The 23,567-nt window shown below is 40.6% G+C and overlaps 1 protein-coding gene across 3 annotated transcripts in view; it reads right to left on the bottom strand.

The window, feature by feature from the left end:
- The window catches only part of FYB1 (FYN binding protein 1), a 131,828-nt gene that overhangs the window by 18,397 nt on the left and 89,864 nt on the right, over positions 1-23,567 (bottom strand). For 2 of the 3 annotated variants that reach the window (XM_034774718.1, XM_034774717.1), the window contains exons 3-15: positions 21,305-21,488; positions 19,808-19,857; positions 18,675-18,694; positions 17,852-17,898; positions 16,067-16,187; positions 14,267-14,426; positions 11,839-11,983; positions 8,325-8,353; positions 6,164-6,233; positions 4,963-5,103; positions 3,693-3,724; positions 2,223-2,292; positions 282-396 (exon numbers count right to left, since the gene is read on the bottom strand). In XM_034774718.1, the coding sequence (XP_034630609.1) occupies positions 282-396; positions 2,223-2,292; positions 3,693-3,724; positions 4,963-5,103; positions 6,164-6,233; positions 8,325-8,353; positions 11,839-11,983; positions 14,267-14,426; positions 16,067-16,187; positions 17,852-17,898; positions 18,675-18,694; positions 19,808-19,857; positions 21,305-21,488 (1,184 nt within the window). The remainder of the gene's footprint in view (positions 1-281; positions 397-2,222; positions 2,293-3,692; positions 3,725-4,962; positions 5,104-6,163; positions 6,234-8,324; positions 8,354-11,838; positions 11,984-14,266; positions 14,427-16,066; positions 16,188-17,851; positions 17,899-18,674; positions 18,695-19,807; positions 19,858-21,304; positions 21,489-23,567) is intronic. The other variant, XM_034774719.1, reaches the window with a different exon arrangement.

Genomic DNA, 23,567 nt, shown 5'->3' on the forward strand with positions numbered 1-23,567 from the left:
GCTATAGTAATCCCATTGAAATTGATGGGATTTCTTATGTAAAGCTTTGCAAGATCAACATTTAGGGGGAGAAATCAATACTGATGAGTGGAATTTTTAAAGCTATGTTTAAAATATTGAGTGAAGTACAGTAAATATTATTCCATTTAAGCTGATCATGTGAGCTCCAAAAATGAGTACTTTACCTTTCAGTGGCAGAAGAAGTCAATGGATACTTTAAAAATTTGAGAATAAATTATGCAAGTATTTTCATTTTTAGATTGTATTCAAATAAGACTTACTTTAAACTTTTTTCTGAACTCTTTCTCCTCTTTTTCCATCTTTTTAAGCTTTCGTGTGTCTTTCTCATCTGATTTACCCCTTCCAAGGCTCAGAGATTTCATAATTAATGATGATCTAAGACACCAGATTAGAGACAAAACACAATTAGTAACATGTGATAGGATGTGATACATTTTCAGACACTTCAGTAAACTTGCATTTACACTTCATTTGTCTTTGATCGATTTCCTTTACACCTACTGTGCTAATATGGATAATCATTACACATTAAGAGTTGGATTTTCAAAAGCATAAAAAAGTAGGGATATTTTCTTTTCTATGTTTATTAGGTGTATGTGAGTTCTGACTGTTATTTATCTGCTACCCACACAAAATAAGAAAATGATTCAAAAGATACCTCTCACCTACATACTATAGATTAGATAAATGACACACCATTTTAGAACCCTATGAAGGATGTGGTTTTCTGGGGAACGTGTATGCTTGGTGCAACAGGCTGAGTAATCTGGATGACTGTTCCATTGTGGAGCTGCCTCGTTAGTTTTAGCCTCTCAGAGTAGCAGCCTTAAGCCTATGTGACCACACACAGGGTCGGCTCCAGGCACCAGCGGAGGAAGCACATGCCTGTGGCGGCACATGCTAAGGGGTGGCATTCCGTCCATTCTTTGGGCGGCACAGTCTGGGGGGTTTTTTTGGTTGGTTTTTTTTTGCTTCGGCAGTTTGTGTGGCAGTCTGAGCGACTTTTTGTTTTGTTTTGTTTTGCAAAAATGGTGGAGCCAGCCCTGACCGCACATGGCCTCACTATTCCAGGGAATCTACACCACACAGATATACACAAGGTCCACCTACAGTGCCATTGTTATTTCCGTGTTTGAGATGCTGTCAGACTGTCTGTGGCAGAGACTGCATTCCTTTGCCACCCTCCATCCCTCCACTTCTGGAAAGCTGAGCTTTGACTCCACCTCCTGTCTTTCTGATCTTTCTAGGGCTGGAAACCACAGAATGTTTCACACAGGTAGGCTGCTGAAATAGCCTGGAAATGGTGGGTCAGGTCCTTCCTTTGTATGTGGATGTTGTTAGTGTTCTGTGTCTTTGTCACCTCCAGACTGGGTTACTGAGGTGCTTTCTACTGGGGCTATACTGAAGACTATGATGAAAAGTCAGCAAGGGCAGAGTCTGATACCCTGTTTAGTTACTGGTCCTCTCAGCAAGCGGCATAATACATCTTTGATCCAGGTGTATAATACATCAAAATACATAATATTAGTATAATACATCTCTGCCCTGACTGCCAGTTCATCTCCAGGTACAAAACCAGGTGTTAATGTAATGTATACGGTAAGTCTCTAAATGGCTTGGGTCCTGGATACATTAGGGATGTAACCTTAGAGGTTTTTAAGGCCCGGCTTGATAAAGCCCTGGCTGGGACGATTTAGTTGGGGTTGGTCCTGCTTTGAGCAGGGAGTTGGACTAGATGACCTCCTGAGGTCTCTTCCAACCCTAATATCCTATGAGTCTATTATTTCCTTCTCTCTTTACGTGATACTGGAGCAGCTGAGATCAAACATAGCGCTCAAGGTGTCAGTCCCTAGGTTTAAATAGAAAGACTAACGGCAGGGCATTTACAGCAGGAAGTCCTTGCCTCTGGAATTCATTTCTCCCTTTGGGCCAACAGAGCCTGAATTTGTTGAAATTCAGGGCATGTTGCACAGCCTATTTACTCTAGCAGCCTAATTTCATTATTGTTTTAACTGCACATGCAAGATTTGAACTTTTAACTTACAGTGCCAACACCCAGGCAATGAAAACTACAGTACCTGGCAACAGCAAACAAGATACACAAGCTGAGTAATGTAACAATTTGCCATAGCAAATACTTTGAAAATGTGTCATAGCATATATAATCTTTTCCCACAAGTATAGCTTTTATTTTCACTTACCCAATTTCTATTGGTGGAGGAGGGAATTCGGATGATTCTACATCATCATAAACATCATTGTCTCCTGCATCTGAAACAGCAGGGTTCAAAACAATGAAAGATTAGTATGCCGTCCTTGGTTAGTGGATACAGTCCCACGCTGTAACAAAATGTATGTTAAAGAGGACAATAAATTGCAGCATGAAGTGTATCCATATATTTTATAGTTAACAGACAGCTTTTCATTGTGGATTGTCTCACCATGCAGGACAAATTTACACTAAAATCAGCCAGTATTTTCAGAATAAAACTATTAATAATAAACAATGGGTATTCTCTGATATTTTAATCTTTTTAAGATTAAACAAGTTTTAGCACGTGTTGGTTAATGCAGTGGCCTTTAATCTTCCATTTAATTACATCATTTCCCACTGTGCTGCCTCAAAGTATGCATTTTGGGCTTGATTTTCATTCACACTAAGGCCATTTTACACCACTCTGGTAATATAAAGATGCCTTTTACTGGACATGAATCAAATTTATGTTATCTTTTGGACTACTTTATACTTTACACTGTTAGAGCAGTGGGAAGAGGCCATAGCATAAGTGAGAATCAGGCCCCAAAATTATACTTTGAAGCTGGCCCTATACGTTTGCAGAAAGGCATTAGTTGTTGATCAACACATCAAGTCAGTCAGTGCCTAAAAAAAGTGATTACAAGAAATGTAGGCTTAAGTTTTGGTTCTAGGCAGCAGCAGCAAGAATCTTAAAAATTTGCTTAATATTCCATAGCTGGGTTGATATTTACCAGTGTTTGTGGCCTTAACAAGAGAGTGCATTATTTAAAAAAACCACAAAAAACTGTTCATCACTTCTGTATAATTGCACATTTTTAAAACTATGCATTCAATATTTCTTTCTAACTACAACTGTTTATACTGTATGATAAATGAAATAAGACATGCAGAAGAGAAAAATTGTTCTCTTTAACCTCTGAAGATAGGATAAGAAGCATTGGGCTTAAATTGCAGCAAGGGTGGTTTAGGTTGGACATTACAAAAAACACAGGAATAAATTGCCTAGGGAGGTTGCAGAATCTGCATCATTGGAGAATTTTAAGAGCAGGTTAGACAAACACCTGTCAGGGATGGTCTAGGTAATACTGCCTAGAGTGCAGGGGACTGGACTAAATGACCTCTCGAGGTCCCTTCCAGTCCTACACTTCAATGATTCTATGATTCATAAGCAAAAAATCATGACACTGTATTAAAAGTGCACTGCCTTTTACAGACCCAACATTACATTTGTAGGTGAGCTGAGGTATTTCAAAATTTAATCAATGGGAAATCCTGATTCTTATTTTTGATAATTTTTTTTTCTGTGAATAGCATAATTCAGAACAATATATGCAGCGGTGTTGGTGTTAACTACATGATGCTGCAAGAATTAATATAAAAATAAAACAGTGAAAAACATTGGGTTATTGCTTACCTTTCCCAAACATCTTTACTGGAGGATTCATGCTGAAAAAAAATGCAATCTTCATTAAATAATTATAATCAAATGAACAGACTTTCTCCTAATTTAAACCCCTGATAGCCAATTCACAACACTGGACCTGCACATTACCTATTGTTAAATTTGTGCCACTCCACCAACACTAGCAATGATCATGTGGTTTTTACCAGTATAACAGGTAAACATGCTCAGAACTGGTGTTCAGAACTGGTCTACTCTATTTCTACTCTATTTCTCCAGCACTGGTAACATTGGAGGAGATGCACCAGTTTTATGACAACTGTGGGAGATAACCCAGAAACCGTCATTGTTGACAAAGCCAATGGGAGCAGGATTAATGTTTCTCCATATTTCATAGTCTTCTTTTAGACAGAGAGCATGTGATTTGTGGCTTCATTGAGTATTTGGAATCAGAAATTATGGAGAACTGGAGAGGTTTTTTTGAATAGGAGGAGGATCCGATAAGAGGAGGAGACCATCTTTGCCATTCTTCTGTTTTGCATATTATCCATATTTTGGGCTCATAGGGCCAGATTCACCAGTATACAGCAGCTGGTCAGTGCCATGCTGGTGATGCAAATAAGAGTATCTTCTGCTGAGTTTATAATAAAGTTGTATCACCAGAAAGGCACAAAGTAGCTTGGATGTTCTGATGAATAAAGCCCTCTGTTTTTCACAGCAAAAATAATATTTTAATTTAGTGATTGAATATGGGTAAATAAAAACATTCTGTTAACACAGAATGTTTATATTATACAACTGAAAATATGTTCTCTAGACAGTTCTAAGACAATCTTATAGGATGATTTCATGTTATAGGCTTGCATAAATCAATTAGTAAGCATTTTGGACCCAGTTCAGCAGACCATCCCTATTTCAAAGGACTTAAGCACATGCTTCACTTTAAGCACATGCTGAAGTCCCATTGAAATCAATGTTTTACTGAATAGAGAAGAATTAAAGAATGCATGTACATGCTGTGCTGGATTGGGACATCTATTCTCTTTGAATCTGAAGTCAAATGTATGCGCTTCATACATTCCGTCATCAATAAAGATAGCATAGCATGGGAAAAGACATACTGCAGTAGGTAATGGAGAGCAATATTATTTCAAAATCTGTTTATATGTGTGCAGTTTGATTCGTGACTGATTAAGTTGCTATGAGAACATGTTAGTAGCACATGATCAACACTATGTTAGCATTAGTTGTAGTGCACTATGTTTTCATGGCAGACTCTTACGAGGAACCTCCATTATCTTCTGCCTCATTGACTTTGGTTGTTTTCTCTCGTACACTTTTCTTTTTGTCATCTTTTCCCTTTAACATCTTCAAAAGTCCCCAAGACCGGGAGTCATTCTTATCTTCATCCTGTGATATAGACCTTTGGAGTATGCATGCAGTTATCACAATGCAGAATGGTACATTCTCTCTCAAAAAGGCCATTTTCAGCTCTTGGTTGATGCACGTAATTCTCGTTAGTGAGAACTAGGGGCATGCCATGAAGTGAGAATAGACACCTATTAACTTATTTTCTAAAATGTTAGTACTTAATAAATATAGAATTAAAAATGCTATTAGAACAACAGCCATACAAAAACCAGTGGCTAACTAAGGCCCGGATCCTGGAAATACATAACCTCATGCCTAACTCTTGCATAGTCTTATGCAGCTCAATAAGACTAGACATATGAGTATAGTTAGGCATGTGCTGTAAGATCAGGGTCTAAGGCCCCAATCCTGTGATTGGCTCAGTGCAGTTGCAAAGGTCTGCTTGAGCAGTGTTGGTTGCAGACTGAGGCCTATATAGCACAAACACACAAGATCGGACATAGTGCAGTGTACTTACAGCAAAGTAGAAAGTGTTAAGTACAACTCTGCATTCCACTGGATGCCTTCCCAACAGTGCAGTGTAATGTGTAGGAGAGGGAAGGTGGAAGGAGTCAGAAAGTATCCCCTGTTTTAGGCATTTATAATGAGTAACATCCTGGACTGGAAGAAAATGATCCAGCTCTTTTAGGTCATTCACATTTAATGTTTGTATATCATTTAGCAAGCTAGCATCTGTACCTTTCTTCCCTTTCCTCTAAGGATTATTCTGTCCAGTTGGGTTTTGGATGCAGCTTCTTTTGCTGCCTTTATTAATCCATTCCACACATTAATTATCCTATTGTTTAAAAAAAATCTTTCCAGAAGTACCATAGAGTTCAGTTCTTATCTTCAGTTCATGCCTTCTTGTTTTTTAATCTGTTCACTGCTGGAATACTTTGGTGGCATTCAAGCTCTGTGTGTCTTTTTGAAGTCAGTGGAACCATTCATGTTTACACCAACTGAAGAGCTAGCCAAATACTTGTTAATTATTATCCCAAATTTAAAATGTTAAAATAAAAAGCTATGGGACTGAGTTCAAATGGGTAACAATCATAAATGATATAAACACTTACCTAGCATTAACATCTTCGTCATCAATTCCATCATAAATTTCTTCATCGGGGACAGGAGGTGGGAACATCACTTTAATAGATCAAAAAGTGAAATAATCCATGAATACTCCGATTCTGTTACAGTGGGATATTAACCAGTGGTTTGCTATAGGCTGCTACTTCTCTAAGGCACTTGCAATGTTAAATGTACTGGGCTAGGTTCTCAGCTGGTGTAAATTAGCAGAGTTCCTTTTGTCAATGAAGTGCTTCTGATTTATATCAACTTGAGACTGGCCCGTAGTATGTAAATAAAATAATGCCAATAATAATAAGTTGAACATTGAAAACAAATAAGTAATTGATGAAAACTGGAGAGCTATTATGCTTTTGACCAGCTCAGTAACAGGGTTTGTAACTTCTTAATTTTATTTTTGTGTGTGACTTTAGTACAGGTGAAAGGTGCCAGATGAACATAAAGGTGCCAGACCAACATTCTATTCATGTACAGAAGATGTGAATCAGAGGCAGTAGCAATGCAAGCTTCTGCATATTGTCACCCCCTCCCCCCCTCCCCCATGCCTCAATCCAGATCTATGGGCACCACCTGATGGAATGAAAGGGTAGTTCAGTCTCCCTGTCCCGTCAATCTCTGGCCTCTCTGCTCAGACTGTCAACTGAGAACAATACTTAGTTGGTGGGATCTTCCTTCTGCATTGCTGGGCGGTGCGGGGGGATGACAGTTTTCATTCTTGACAAGTACCCTCAACTAAGCTGAGAGGATGATGATCAGAGTCTAAGCCTATAAAATATGACTGGAACCAGACTTCCCCCTTAGCTCTGCAAGTGAACCATAATTTTGACTGCCAGTATACCTAGCTATTTCAGTGTTTGGTTTCTTTTGAGCAGAAACTCTCAGTCATACTGAAATTTTGCCATTTTACATGATATTTTGATAGTGTAGACTAGTGTCTGCAATCATCCTCAGTCTCATAGAATCATAGAATATTAGGGTTGAAAGAGACCTCAGGAGGTCATCTAGTCCAATCCCCTGCTCAACAGGACCAACACCAACTAAATCATCCCAGCCAAGGCTTTGTCAAGCTGGGCCTTATAAACCTCTAAGGATGGAGATTCTACCACCTCCCTAGGTCACCCATTCCAGTGCTTCACCACCCTCCTAGTGAAATAGTGTTTCCTAAATCCAACCTAGACCTCCCCCACTGCAACTTGAGACCATTGCTTCTTGTTCTGTCATCTGCCACCACTGAGAACAGCCTAGTTTCATCCTCTTTGGAACCCCCTTCAGGTAGTTGAAGGCTGCTATCAAATCCCACCTCACTCTTCTGCAGACTAAATAACCCCAGTTCCCTCAGCCTCTCCTCGTAAGTCATGTGCCCCAGCCTCCTAATAATTTTCATTGCCCTCCACTAGACTCTCTCCAATTTGTCCACATCCCTTCTGTAGTGGGGGGACCAAAACTAGATGCAATACTCCAGGTGTGGCCTCACCAGTGCCGAATAGAGGGGAATAATCACTTCCCTCGATCTGCTGGCAATGCTTCTATTAATACAGCCCAATATGCCGTTGGCCTTCTTGGCAACAAGGGCACACTGCTGACTCATATCCAGCTTCTGTTCCTCTGTAATCCCCAGGTCCTTTTCTGCAGAACTGCTGCTTAGCTAGTTGGTCCCCAGCCTGTAGCGGTGCATGGGATACTTTCTTCCTAAGTGCAGGACTCTGCACTTGTCCTTGTTGAACCTCATCAGATTTCTTTTGGCCCAATCCTCCAATTTGGTCACTCTGGACCCTATCCCTACCCTCCAGCATATCTACCTCTCCCCCCATCTTAGTGTCATCTGCGAACTTGCTGAGGGTGCAATTAATCCCATCACCCAGATCATTAATAAAGATGTTGAACAAAACAGGCCCCAGGACCGTGATCATGATCATACTTCAGATTCACGGTATCCAGAGTTGAAACTTCTGATTCATCCAAGTTTCCACAGGTGAAAGGCAACTGCATTAAACCATTGCACCTCATAGTTTACCACTTGCTAAATAATATTTGCATACTTGTGGGTAATTACCCCATTATCTGGAAACCACAAAGGTCTGCATCTGTAGGTAAGCACTAAATAAAACACACTCACAGAAAAATAGATGTAACAAAAATAAAACTCACCTCCAGTTCCACTTCTACCACCACTTTGGCTGGAAGAACAAAAGTTAAAGAACTTTTCATTCATTGTAAAAAGAAAACAACAAACACCCACACTTTTTCTTGACATATGCTCTAAATATAGTATACTTTAATACACATGGATCCATCCAAATACTACAACCAAATCCTACATCTAGATGCTCAGATGGGCACTCAGGAAAGTAAATGTCCACGTTGCATGCCTAAATACTGACCTTCTAAATGCTCCAATGTACCAATTCTTTCTCTTTCTCTGTCTTTCTTCACCACACTCATCACTATGATATATGAGTGCCCATTAGGCACCCAAAATCAGAAATTGGTTTCTCTCTCACTGATGCGCAAGGGAGCTCCTCATCCCATTCACAAATGAATAGGCTCTTATATGAAGAGAGATGAACCCTAAATGATTTGAATATGTCAAATATTTTCTGTTAACCTAGTATTTTACTCCAAAAATTGCTGTCCCTACCCCCTTCCTCTGGAATAGTTCATCCCAAAGAAAGAGGCACCCAAGATTATTATAAAGTAGCATTCCAGAAGAAATATGGGACAATTATCTATAGCCCTGTGTTTAATGTAAAAACAAACGGGGACTCGATCTCGGGAAAAAAGTTAGGACCCAAATTCTCTGTGTCTATAAACTAGTACAGATTCACTAAAGACCATAGAGCTGTGCCAATTTACTTGAGCAGAAAATTTGCTCCTTGTTCTTTAAAACATTGTTAGCAATTTCCAACAAAGCAACAATTTAATTTGATTTCAGAAAGAAGTGCTACTATTTATTTATATTTGTAGGTATTTCTATGGCACTCATCAATATATTTAATGGTAGATGTACTTTATGTTCCTGTTGACATCAGTGAGACTATTAATGGACTAATGTATTTCTTATTGTAAGTAAGGGTGGCATAACCTGACCCCAAAACTTTAGTCCAATGTATATATAGATAAGATTCCATCCCCGATCATGCCATTTTCATAAAACATAAAGGTAAATAAATGAAATTATGACAATACACCTTAACTAGGTCTGATCAAATGATGCCTTAATTTTCTAAATTTCATGTTCCTAGAGTATTCCAAGTGCTATATAAATTGGTATGAGCCCATTTTTCTAACTGTGATTCAATGCAATCAATAGCAGGGTTATAGCAACTTAAACATTCCTACTTTCAAATCAAAACCATACATAATTTTTTTCTTTAAAATGCCTCATGCCATCAAATTTCAGTATATCATGAACTTCAGCAGTCTTAGGCTTTTATTAAACATTGGAGTCATTACCAATGACACATTACCAGTTACAATAAGTTTTCGTCAACGAGTTTTTTATTATGCGGATCTTATGTTGGTCTCAAAACATATTGGTGCATGTGTCAGATATTTTGATATATGCAGGATAATTCAAGCTCATGAACTGAATACAAGGCTATAAATCACTAGAGATGATAAAAATGCCAGAATATAGCTTGAAGGGCTTAATGAATTACAGGACTCTAAAAGCAAGTTCCAGCCCTTTATTCACTGTACAGCCTTTTACTGTTATTAGTATTACACAAAAGTATAAGGGATCATACTTAAACCCACATATATAGTCTACTATTTTCTGAATAATCCAGTTTAATAAATAAATATGCAACCATCCTGATTGGCTGTTGCAAACATAGCACATCTAAATTCCTTGAATTGAAATGAATGATTGTAATGTCCATCATGAAAAGGAGAGGTCTAAAAATATTTTTGCAGTGAGGTACCTAATGTTGGAATTGACTCTGACCTGGACTACTGAGTGTAGCTTGATTCGCTGGTATGGCTAAACTGTGCTTGGCATAATCCAATGTGCAGCAGAGGAAGTTAGCTTTAAGCAACCTCTCTGCTCCCAGCTCCAGGGAAGCACTAGTTGCTCATTTGGTCCCCTCTTAAAATAGGGAGACAATACTATCCTGACAGCAGTTATTTTATGTCCATCTGCCCAGAGCACTCAGGGGATGTTTTGGCAGCTGAGGAAAAGCTGTGTGCAGCCGCAACCCAGCCACCCACCTTTATCCCAGCCACACCTGTATGTCAAGAAATGGGGAGTATCCTAGATACTAATAGGATGGCTGCATGACACTGGAGGATTCTCCTCCACAAGGGAAATCCTCCACAGCCTGGATATGGCATTTGTTGAGGCTGGGAGGTTAACTATATTAGCCACTGATCCCTCCCAAGGTCTATCCCAGTCATGCCTCCAAACTTCTCTCCATATTCATGTAAAGAGACACAGAGGGCCCAAGGCTCATGGGCTGAGGGAATGCATGGGGGTGAGGAGTACACCTGTGCAGCTGCAATGCTTGCTTTGCTTTTAGGGCCTTTTGTACCTGTGGACTAGAAAGGGCAGCATGCGATTTTAAGAGAAGGAGAGAACTGTGTTGTTTGTTCTGTGATCTGTTTTGTGCTTCATCTATGGGAGTCCTGCATTTCATCTCATTGCCTTCTATGGAGTTCTGCTAGTATTTTCTACACTTCCACTATTATCATACTCCATTATGCATAAATGCTTCTAGATGCTGGATTCCTTCTTTCATTCTTACTTCTCTCACTACTTCATTCTTTTTAGGCCAGTTACATTTTTCTTATATGATTAGCTGTTTTTCATTTGCTACAAGAGTCTGTTTTATATTTGCAAAAATTTGAGCGGTGTCATAAATTGTGGTAAATAGAGAACAGCCACTCTGCTCATAGCCTAGCATGCATCTCATTGGGCCAAATCCTGAAGTACTTGTGAAGTCAGTGGAAGTTTTGCCTAAACAAAGGCAGTGTAACTACTGAAAAAGAATTTACAGATTTAATCCAGAGTTTGCAGTTCAAAGTCATTTTCTTCTCACAGAGAATGTAATTAGCTAAATGAGATAGGTTTTTGTCTTCTTTCATACATCTCAACTCTTTGCAGAAGATCTGACAGTACGTTTTATGTCACCCAGTATTGTTTTGATTGTATTGACAGTCTGATGTTCTGAACCTAGAGCTGAAATGAATTATGAAATGATTTGGATGCCTGATTAAACAACCAAGATGGCTTCTGAAGCTGAAAATATTGACTAAGACAGGCATATTGAACGGATTGGCTTAGATACTGTAACTTAAAGTTACAGACTGCCTGGAAGGAAGTCCCACAATGCCTCCAACTCATACAGTGGGAATCATTAAACAAGCAGTATTTAATGTGCCATGGTAGTGAACTTCACCATGGAATTTGTAGTATTTCCCATTCTAAGTACAGGAAATATTATGGTAAAACTCAAATGCCTCAGACCAGCATATGCTGGTTTTTTAATTACGCTCACTGTAATTTCAGGTATTTTAAAATCTGATGTTTTGTGTCAGCAAGAATATATTCTTCTTCAAGTTAAAAAATGCTTTGTTCCTGTGTTGTAGTTTTCCTCATTTGGGTTGGTTGTGTTAATCTATCAAATTAGATTAAATCAACTTCCTTGCGTGGATTCACACGTACCTGCTGATACTGTCCTGCTCTCCAACATCGTCATAAACTTCTTGGTCATTGTCTAAACGTCTCAGGGAAGCACTCAGGGAAGGTCTTTGTTTTCTTTTTAAAGAATCATAGTCAATCTCCACCACGGTTGTTTTAATGTATCCATCTAAAACAATGAAAACTTATGATCAAGCAGCAACAATTTTCATTTTAAAACTCAACAGCTAAGGAAGGACTTTAATAGAAGGCTGAGAACTCAAATGATTCCAGTTGTGTTGTGTGGCTGAATAACTCTATAGAAATTTCTGAATCTAAGCATGTTGGGCCTTAATTTCCTCCACTTACACTGTGCAGATTAGGTGTAACTTCATTGAATTCAATGGATTTAGACACACTTGGGTCATAGGAGAATCAGGCCCTTTGGAAACATAGCCCCCATTATAAAGATGAGTTAACACTACATAATCACTACAGTGATATCCACTAGAGACAATGGGTCGGATGCTCAATTGTAGCAGAGGAGTGTGCAGTGCAGCTGGTGGGGAGAGGGGCAAGTGGCAAAGTTGCTTTAAGACACCTTTTCTCAGTTAATCCTGGGGTTACTGTGCAAATGGCCAGTCCTCCAGCTAACTTAAAGCAGTCTATGGTCCAAACAAGCTGCTAGATAGAGCACTAAGATGCAGGGACATTATAGCCACACTCCTTATGCTGTGAGCTCATAGAGAAGTACATAGAAGTCACTATGCCGGCCCTTTACCACTGCAGATTCAGCCTACATGGGGGTGATCCTCTTGCTACCTGGGTATCATGGCTGGAGGAGCAGTACAAAGCATCTGAGGATTGGAACCTTTATCACTTGCACTTGACTTTACTGTGTAGATGTCCCTGGCAAATTTTTATAATAATAAGATGGATTTAAACACTGTATCTGCTAAGCGATAAAATGATAGGCATGCTGACTACACCGACTGTATTTGACAATAAGCATGAATATGTTCTTTCAAAACTGAGAAAAGCACATAGGAATGAGCCCTGAAAACCCTTCCTCCTCTCCTGCTGCAGCAGCCCAAATTTCTGATGCATTTTCCCTCTAACCTACATCTGAATTCCACATGAAAATTAAATAACTGGAGGGAGGGGGAATGATGGAAACTTGGAAAGTAAATCACAAAGTCATTGTTGCTTATTTCAAGTGAATAATTATAAATACTGTTTTTTATACCATTTGATACTCTCATTCCCTTTTCAAGCCCTCCCCTCTCTTATCAGTTTGTACGCTTTTAAGTAGGCAGATAAGATTCAGGTTGAAACATTGATGAACTAGGCTGAGTCGTACCTTTAACCTTCACCCATGGGAAGGCTGGTACAACTTCTGCTTTTGCTGAAATAAAATCAGTTTATGACAAGCCAAAATAAGTGAAACTAATTGGCTTGTGACAACTCCCCTACAGAGATTTTTTTCTGTGTGTATAAAACCTCCCAAACAGAACATATTTTTAAAAATGAGAGGTTCTTTTCAAGTATAAATTAGCATGCCCATTCTCATAAAGCACTTATGCCCTGATCCAGCAAAGCATTTAAACGTGCGAGTAGTCCCACAAAAGGCAATGGGACTACTAATGTCCTTGAAGTTAAGCCTGTGTTTAAAAGCTTTGCTGGCTCAAGACCCTAATGCCCGTGTCTCTGTAAATTAGAGACCAGATCCTCAGTTGGCGTAAATGAGCATAGTTCCACTTATTTCACTGATTTACACCAGCTGATGATCTGGCCCTAGCTGCATATGTGTGTGTGGGGCTGGGGCTGGGGCTAAGGGTAGGGATGGGAAAAAGAAAAGATACATTTTAGATTTCAAAAACAACTTGTGATTTTAGGAATCAATATTCAGATAAAAAGTTGGAATGTTCCCATTTTTTCTTGAGCTTGGTAGGAAGTTCTAAAAGCTACTTCTCTTCTTACTTACACTCCTCTTACTTACACCAGTCTTATATCTGTGTAACTCCAGTGACTGTAAATGAGGGGAAATTTGGGCCCTTTAGTCTTTTGAATGCAACATTTTATCTAATCTAAGCTCTCTCGTTTTTTGACTGCTCTTAAAATACTTCCGCAGAGTCAAGCTCCAGTGCTGATCTAAGGCAGACGCACTGAGCCACGTCCTCAGTGGGTGTAAACTGGTGTCGCTCCAGTGAGGATCTGGCCCATTGTCCTTAACTAATCCTAGAACCTCTACGTTTGACACTCTATTGTACATAAGTTTACGGTACGAGCTGTACCCCACGTCAGAAGAGCACAGCAGGATGAGCTTTGGCAGTTTATGCTATATGTCCTTGCCCATGTTGGCTGAGGACCCAGCCTAGCTAATATTACTCTCCCATGTAATGCTGTGTGTACTCAGGCAGGCAGTGTTTGACAGGGCAAACATTCAGGGGTAAAGTGGAGAATCAGAACGTACAATATCCTTTTGTTGTCCTGCCCAGCCACTTTCCTTCAGGGTTGTCTGTAATACGGATGATTTCAATATTATCACCCTGTTTCACAGTCAGCTCATTCTTCCCTCCCTTGTAGTCCATGCAAGCTTGTGCCTGATGAAGGACTTGAATGGGTCCGGATAACTGCACAGAAAAAGCAATAAGAGAAGTCACACACACATACAAACATGCAGAGGATGTGCTGATTGCTTTGACGAAAAATCAAACGAAATACAAAACCATAATAATTTGTTTTCAGTACCACCCACATGAGCGAGGCACTTTGCGAACAAACACAAAGGCACAGGCCCTGCTCCGAACAGCTTACACTTTAAAGACAAACTAAAAAGCAAAGGGTGTAGGGGAGGGGTACAGCATATAATTAAAGCAGTTGAGGTACTAATTGGCCACATCTTGGTAATACAATGTATTAATAACATAGGGCTAGATTATATAATCCTTGTTCACATAGGTGAACATTTATTTACTCACAGGAGCAGTTCCATGTACTTCAGTAGGACTGTTCATATGAGTAAGTGCTGACCAGCACATAATGATCTTTTTTTCAAGATATGCTGTACAGATGAGCCCCAAGTATCCAGAAGCTGGCCACAATCAGCCAGTTTCTTGAATTCAGGCATCATGAAAGAAGTGGCGTGTAGGACAGATTTGATTATGGATTGGGTAGTGGCCATGTGGAGCAGTGCAGGAAGGGTGTTCTGTGCATTAGGGGCAACAAAAGAGAAGATATCTGTTTAGATGAACACACCAACGTGTTTGTTTGCATGTTTGCATTTATGGATAATAATACATTTTAGCCTCCATGATAGGATGGTCTATAGCCTAAAAACTCTGAGCATGTTAATGCATATACTTCAGCCAAGGATTCGGTGTGAGAAAGGGATTTGGGGCCAGATCCCTGAAAAACACACACGTAGATACATTGCTATTGTGTCCACTATTTACTATCCAAAGTGCCAAATCTTCTCAGCCTTTCCACAGTGGTGGGATGCCCTAGACACAAGAATCACTGTGGTTTCTTTGGTTTCTCTGCAGGGACATGGCAGGGGGTTGTGGGCAGGAAACAAGGATGGTGGAGAATGACTAGTGGGTTTGCAGTCTGCATGGCTCCGCTGGTTACAAACTATGTGTAAAGGGCTTTGGGGCACAATGAACTGGGCTCACTAATACACACCATGGGCTTTAGTAGTGGCTCATTCCCAACCTCTGTATTGAGCTAGGAGATTTCATACTTCTGTCCCAAGTGTTGCTCCTCCATGCAAAGGTCATTTACAGGTTCAATCCTGGAAGGTGCTCCAGCCCCAGTTAAGCAAAGCATGTGTTTAACTTTAAGCATGTGAACACTGTGGACCTAATTCTCCTTTTCACTAAGGCCCCTCTATGCTACCTTAGCAGTGTAAAGGGGCTGTAAACTGTAAAGTACAGTTATATATATGTTAAGGCCCTTTTACACTACCAATGGACGTATAGGAGACTTTGTGGAAATGAGAATCAGGCCCTGTAAGCACTGAAATACTTGTGACTTCAATGGGAAATTTCACATGCTTAAATTCAAGTGTGTGTTTAAGTTCTTTTGGTGCCAGCTGGATCGAGGATCGAACCCTTCCTGAGGCTTAGTCCAGGGGACAAACAAACAAGCTGGTATCACCATGCAGCTTTGCAGCCAAATTATGTCCTTGCACTGTAATGTATGTTTTAAACCATACAAGGCTAAATAATGCCTGATGCACTTCTCTGTGTAACCTGCTAGAAAGGGACCTTACTTTGAACTTCTTTCTGATTTCTTGCTCTTTCTTTTCTTTTTCCCTTTGTTCTTTCTTCTCTTGTTCCAATCTTTTCTTTTCTTCCTTCTCTCTCTTCTTTTCTTGTTCTTTTGATGTGGCTCTGAACAATGAAAACAGATTATTTCACAGGTAAGGGGATGAATGTAGAAGCGAGTGGGCAGAAGTGGGTAGGCCCTCACCAGAGCTTTCTCTTCCAAGATCAGCAAGAGCAGCTAGGAGGAGACTTCTCCTAATAAGAGCATGAAAACACTTTATGAACCCTATGGTGGTTGGTCCTGCATGGATGAGCTACATATGGGAGAGGGTATTTGGAGACCCTTTCCCTACAAGGCATGTGCACAGGATGCAACCATAATTTAGCTGGCTATGCTGGAAAGGCCCAAAGTGACAGTAGCCCCAGAGGGTATGTCTACACTGTAATTAGACACCCGTGGCTGGCCCGTGGGGTTTGGGCTAAGGGGCTGCTTAATTGCAGTGTAGACATTCAGGTTCAGGCTGCAGCCCAAGCTTTGGGACTTTCCCACCTCGCAGGGTCCTAGAACTCAGGTTCCAGCCCGAGTCTGAGACTGAACCTGAACGTCTACACCACAATTAAACAGCCCCTTAGCCTGAGTTCCAGGAGCCCATATCAGCTGGCACAGGCCACCCACGGCTTTTTAATTGCAGTGTAGGACATGTCTGAGAGGCATGGCCCTGCTCCTGCATGCTGGACAGCACCAGCAGGTGAGCCCTGGGGTGGAATAGAGAGGACTGGCTATAGCGTTGGAATGTGTAGCAAGATTTGTTACTTCCCAGCACCCAGGAAGCACTGTCACTAATGATGTTCTTCCCCACTGCACAGCAATGAGTCTCACAGGTATAATGTAGCCCCTGTTTTTTGTGTGCTTCTGTTGAACTGACTTGAATGGGCCCAGAGGTTGAACTACTACCCTGCGTACAACTCAAATGCACCTCATTTTGAGAGCCATCACTCATTTCAGTCTCAACATCACCTATGTTCCATGCATACTTTGTGTCCCCTTCACTTTTATTGTTGAAAATCATTTTGCCTTAGAAATAAAGAATCATAAAACTACCCAAAAGACAAGCCTTCCACAGTGCTTTAGCTTTCCTGCATGAGATATTTTTGTGTGTCCCTCATTTTGGGTCTCTGTCACAGGTTGCTTCCCACATGTGGGCCTTAGGAGGTTGTGAGGTAGGCTGCTGGTCCCTTCTGATGAGGGGCACTGCAGCAGTTCAGTGGGAGGGAAGCTTGCATTTCTGCTGTCTGTACTGTCCCTGCTCTGTGGACACACAGTGGGTTTCAGATCCGTGGAGATGTCAATCCAACAGTTTCATGAGCTCTACTAAAATTCACTTTGAGAACAACAACATTAATAAAATAATTCAACTAGCATTGGGGTGGTGGTGTTATATTTTGTTCCCATTTCAGGCAGTAACTCTGTGCAGCAGCTCAGCCATGTTCCAAAGAGCTGAAGAGCACACTCTTTTACTACCCAATTCAAAATAGTCACAGGACTTCATTTGAGGAAGCATCTCTACCCGCATGCTACATCTAGTTCTAGGAGGGAACTAATATGTAATATGTAAACTGATATGCTTTCTTTAGGGAAGATGATTAAGGTGGATGGAGCCCAAGATTGCAGTGCAGTCAAGCTTCTGGGCCAGATGAAGTATATTTCCTAGCATATTTTGTAGTGATCTGTTTCTTCATTCAGTAACAAAGACACAACGGATTATAGCTGTATAAATTAGATTTGATACCTGATGTCATTGATATCTTCATATGTCTCTCCATCACTCTCTTGACCCTATACGAAAAATTAATCATGATTCAGTCTCCAATGGCCCAAATACACTGGAGTTCAATTTTATAGCTAGATACAAACAGACATACATTAAAGCAGAAAAATAATTAATTGAAAATGCATTTAATCTTTCCATGCCCAAATTGCTAAATTCAGGGGTGGCCAACCTGTGGCTCCAGAGCCACATGCGGCTCTTCAGAAGTTAATATGCGGCTCCTTGTATAGGCACCGACTCCGGTGCTGGAGCTACAGGGACCAGAGTTAAAAACTAATTATGGGAGATGATGCATTGAGGGGGGCAAATCTATTGAAGGTATTGGAATAGGGCTCAGATTAGAGTTCTGTTCCTGACTCTGCCAGAGACTTATTGTGTAACCTTGGGCAAGCCACTGAGGCCCTGATTCAGTGAGGTACTTAATCACATGCCTAATTTTAAGCACATGAGTAATCCCACTGAAATCAACAGGGATACTCACGTGCTTAAAATTAGGGACGTGATTGAGTACCTTGAAATAGGCCTATATTTCTGGAAAATTTCAGTGAAACTGAAATGTCAGTGGAAAGTGGAAATGGAAGATTTTGTGAACTTTTTGGCTTCTGGCCAGCTTTATAATTAGTCCCACTTTTGTTCTGGATTCGGCTACTTTCATTGTTGCCCTCTACAGTTCTCCAATTTATCAGCAATATACTGGATCTATTCTGCAACAAACTGGCTTTTCTAATGCAGTCATGTATTGAAAAGAATATGTTTTCAGTGTGTTATAAAGGATAATACTTACCCCATCTGTATTTCCATGACCTGAATGACCAAAAATAAAAATAAACAGACTATTATTTTCTTTTGTAGAGAAAGTGCCTCATGCTGGTGCTAACTATATGGACACATACACAGCTGTACCTTAACTAGTGCCAAATATAGATTTATAATGAATCTTATCTGTTTTAATGAGGATAAGAATGAAAACTAATTGGGATGAACTAAGCTTCCTACAGTGGTACTTTCTAAACTTCTAGCAGTATCTGATTTAAGGACTTTCACTTCATCTGCCATAGTGTGCATTGTATCACATACACCCCAAACCAGAATGTTCACTTTAAAGCTTCCTCAGAGACAACAGGGTCCTTGCCTATCATATCAGTTTACAAAAATCCAATCACTTACAAGCAAGGAAGTGAATAGATAAGAACGAAAAATTGTACACTGGTCACATAGGGCTAGTGCACCACCAGCCCTCCACAGCCATGGCAGGGAGTACGGAGGCATAAGGACTGTATTCTCCTGTGCATGCTCGCTATACTATGGCCTGCAGCGTAGGAAGAGAAGGCTAGGCAGAGCTGCTGATTTTCCCAGGTTGTGCAAGTGGGTAGCAGGCTTCATCTCCACCCCACTACATGCTGTGCTGGCCAGAATATTGAGTAAGGTACACTGCAGCTGGTATAGCCCTGGCACAGTTTACTTTCTTCCTAGGGGAGACCAGGAGAGAGAATCATAATCTGCTTCTTGGGCTACTCCTGTACAATACAACTATGTGCTGGCCCTTGCTCAGGGCAGATGGCAAAGTGACGCTCATACCTAACAAGCAAATTACTTTTATCCAGTATAAAAGCAATGCATTTTCGTGAGAACACAACAACTAACTCTGAAAAAAGAGTATTCATTCCAGATCAGCGTTGAAAGTTATTAGGCTCAGCAAATCTTCCAAGCCAAAGTTACGCGGGTGCTAAAACAAGACTTTCTAAGAGAAAGTGCCTGCCATGTTGATTGTGGAGTGGTTAATGCTGTTATAGAATGTACACCACTCCAAAATATGACTTGCAGTTCAATAACACTATAAATATTTATGCCAGTCACTTATATTATAAATACAACTTAATTCTTAAATGGTTGCTATTAGTTAAAATGTATTCTTACCGTCTGAACCAAATTCAACATCATCGTAACTTTGTTCATTGTCTGGACTTCTGTGAATATGAAAAGAAAATGTGAAATCTGAGAAGATAGTTCCTATAATTACACCTTCGTTTAGCTTTGTTCTGCTGCACATGCCAAGTATTTGGGACATTGACTGGATAGCCTGTTCACTTTCAGCCCTAAACAATACAGAGTTTAAATCTGTGTTTAAGTACAGTTGAGATTCCCATAATGGATTAAGCGTGACTCTGGTTTTTAGACGGTGGCATCTTGACTCTGAACATAAAAACAGAAAATAAATGAGCCAAAGGCACTCATATACAAGTGTGGTATAAACACAGTAATTTGGCAGACTGACAGACAGACAGAATAGTCAGAAAGCTGTTTGGGGGTTTGGAACACTAATAATCTCTGCAGATGCATAAGCATAGCAACATATATTTGCATGTTATATAGGTCCTTGCAGGCAAAGAGAAGAAGCTTGAATCTTAAGCAGACAGGACAGAGAACGTACAGGAATGCTTTTTATAGAGGCTGTGGGACCTGCTGTGGTTTAGCTGCTCTCTGGCCACTAGATGGAGCACTTAATGTAGTTCATACTCAGTAATATATTTGTTTGGGTTCACGAGAATTTTCTATCTGAAAACGTTTCTCAAGTTCAAGAACAGCAGCGTCTTTAGACTGTGTGCTTTCACATCATCAGTAGCAACATACAGTGTGCTGTGTGGTAAGACAGAAACCTCTTATGTCTGATAGATGCTCTATGTGTGCAATAAGTTGTTTACCGCAAAATTGCTTATTCTGAATACTGAACCTGCTTCCATTTTCCTTTTCACTTTAGAAACACATGCCTTTAACCCTTTGGCTGCCAGCAGGTCCCGACTTGGCAAGCCAAATTTGAGAAGAGCATGAAAATAGCACCACAATGGGTAATAGAGGCTCTGAAATTTAAAACTATGAGCCAAGTTCCTCTCTCACGTGTGCAGTCTCACTGACTCTCCCCAGCCCTTTTGCCTGGTATGCACTGACTGGTGGCCATTGACTTCTCTGTCTCTTCCCTCCTCTGCCATTGACCCAGAGTGCTGGAGTAAGGTTCTCAGTTGCTGCTGCTGGCTGGACTACTTACTCCCTACACACAAGGGCGAGGACAGAGCACCTGCCCTTATACTTTTGTGATACAGGACATGGAAGAGTTTTCTCCCACCATCACCTGCAGAGTGGGAGGGAGGGATTTGATAGTATATTTCCAGGGGCTGGCAGCAATCAGCTGAGCTGAAGGTCTCATCAGCTAGGGCCCAATTCAAGTTCCATTATAGTCCATGTAAAGACTTTCCATCACTTTAATAGCAGACTCAATGTGGTGTGAGAGCTTGGGTCTCCAGGCACCTGGGAGCTGGCCTTAAACTGCCACTGCCTGAGCATGTTGGTCTCCCATGATAGACATGAACTGGAAAGTAAAAGCAAAATATAAGCAAAACAGATTTCATGTTCACTTACGAGGGATCAGAGATGGGTTTGATGTTTCTGGGAGGTAGGCTGGGAACTGGTGGTGCTTGTGTTGATGGGTGAGAAGCTGAAGGAGGAGGAGGAGGTGGTGTCTGTGTAGCAGAATGGGAGGGTGGAAGTGGAGGTGAGGAGAGCACTGAGTGGGAGATCTGTTTAACAACTTCTTTGTTAGAGCCTAAAACCAACAAAACAAAGACAATTTATCTAGTTAACAACTCAAGATGATCCAAAGACAAAACATTGCTTGTTTAGATAAACTCTAGATATAACATATTAATAGGAAACATACCCAGAAATTAACATGTTATTTAAAGATCGTAGATGTGTATGGTACCTTATTATAATACATATATAGACAGATATTATTTGTATTATCACAGCATCTAGGAGTCCCAACCATGGACCCATTGTGCTAGGCACTGTACAAACCAGAACAAAAAGATGGGCCCTGCTTCAAACAATTTACAATCTAAGTGTAAGATAAGAGACAACAGATAGATACAGTGATGCTCTGTACCTCGGGGGAACATCCTACACCCCCATGTTCATCTTTATAAAATGATTGTGTGGTATCCAATGCAAACTTTGTCATGTTGGGTGTCCTCCGAAGGCTCATGATGCACTGAGAATGGTTGTTATAGTGATGTTAAAGTAATTGTTACAGTAATGTTATAGGTTTAATTTCATATATATAGTTATGAGACTGAAAATGTATCCTCATGGCTTAAAGCAAACCCAGGCAAAAACTCTCCAGAAGCAGAGGGGCAGTTCACACCTTCTCAGGGCGTGGATGGGACAAACCCAGCCCACCCTCACAGGAACAAAGGACACTGGCCTAGGCAGCAACACAAGAATCTGTAGATTCTCGAGGGTGTCACCCCCCTTCCTTTGGTCAGTTTGGAACTGTGATGAGGTAATGCTCACCTGACCCTGAAGTGGGGAGGCAATGCCAAGAGGGAAGAAAGGACATGATAGAAGGGAGAGATATTTGCCATGCTCTCTCTCTCTTCCTCCTACAGCTATAGACACCACCACCACCAAGGGTCTGAAGCGCTGTTCAAAAGGGAGAGCCTGGCTGAAGAGCAACCAGCCAGCCTGTGGTGAGAAGCATCTAAGTTTGTAAGGGCATTGAAAGTGTTAAGATCAGCTTAGAATGTGTTTTGCTTTTATTTTATTTGACCAACTCTGACTTGTTATGTTTTGACTTATAATCACTTAAAATCTATCTTTAAAGTTAATAAATCTGTTTGTTTATTCTACCTGAAGCAGTGCATTTGGTTTGAAGTGTGTCAGAGGCTTCCCTTGGGATAACAAGCCTGGTACATATCAATTTCTTTGTTAAACTGATGAACTCATATAAGCTTGCAGCGTCCAGCGAGCATAATTGGACACTACAAGATGGAAGTTCCTAGTCTTGTGTGTGGGACTGAAGATATTGGCTACTGTCATTCGGATGCACAATCCAAGGAGTAGCTTACTTGCTAGAGGCTGTGCGTGAACAGCCCAGGAGTGGGAGTTCTCACAGCAGAGCAGGGTAAGGCTGGCTCCCAGAGTTGACCTACCAGATCACTGGTCCAGATACCACCAGAGGGGAACGTCACAGTGGCACAGCAAGAGAGAGAGCAAAAACACCAGCTGGACCTGCTAGAGAAGCAGAACCAGAACCCCCAATGACTCCCATCACTCCAAAAATCCACAAATGGGAACTCTTATGTCCTGCATACAGTGAAGAGGATGATATTGCTGAATATCTGACTACCTTCAAAAGGCTGTGTATAATACATGAAATCCCTGATGATAAGAGAGTTCCTACCCTGATTGTGAAATTTACTGGTAAATCTCGAAATGTATTCAATCTATTGAAGATGCTTTAGACCAGGGGTAGGCAACCTATGGCACGCGTGCCAAAGGCGGCACACGAGCTGATTTTCAGTGGCACTCACACTGCCCAGGTCCCGGCCACTAGTCCGGGGGGACTCTGCATTTTAATTTAATTTTAAATTAAGCTTCTTATACATTTCAAAAACCTTATTTACTTTACATACAATAATAGTTTATTTATATATTATAGACTTATAGAAAGAGCCATTCTAAAAATGTTAAAGTATATTACCGGCACGCAAAACGTTAAATTAGAGTTAATAAATGAAGACTCGGCACACCAGTTCTGAAAGGTTGCCGACCCCTGCTTTAGACAATTGTAAATTTAAAGATACTGTTTTGCGAAGTTTTCAGATTACCTCTGAAACATATT

The sequence above is a fragment of the Trachemys scripta genome, chromosome 6 (genome assembly GCF_013100865.1).
Source record: "Trachemys scripta elegans isolate TJP31775 chromosome 6, CAS_Tse_1.0, whole genome shotgun sequence".
Taxonomy (NCBI): Eukaryota; Metazoa; Chordata; order Testudines; family Emydidae; genus Trachemys; species Trachemys scripta.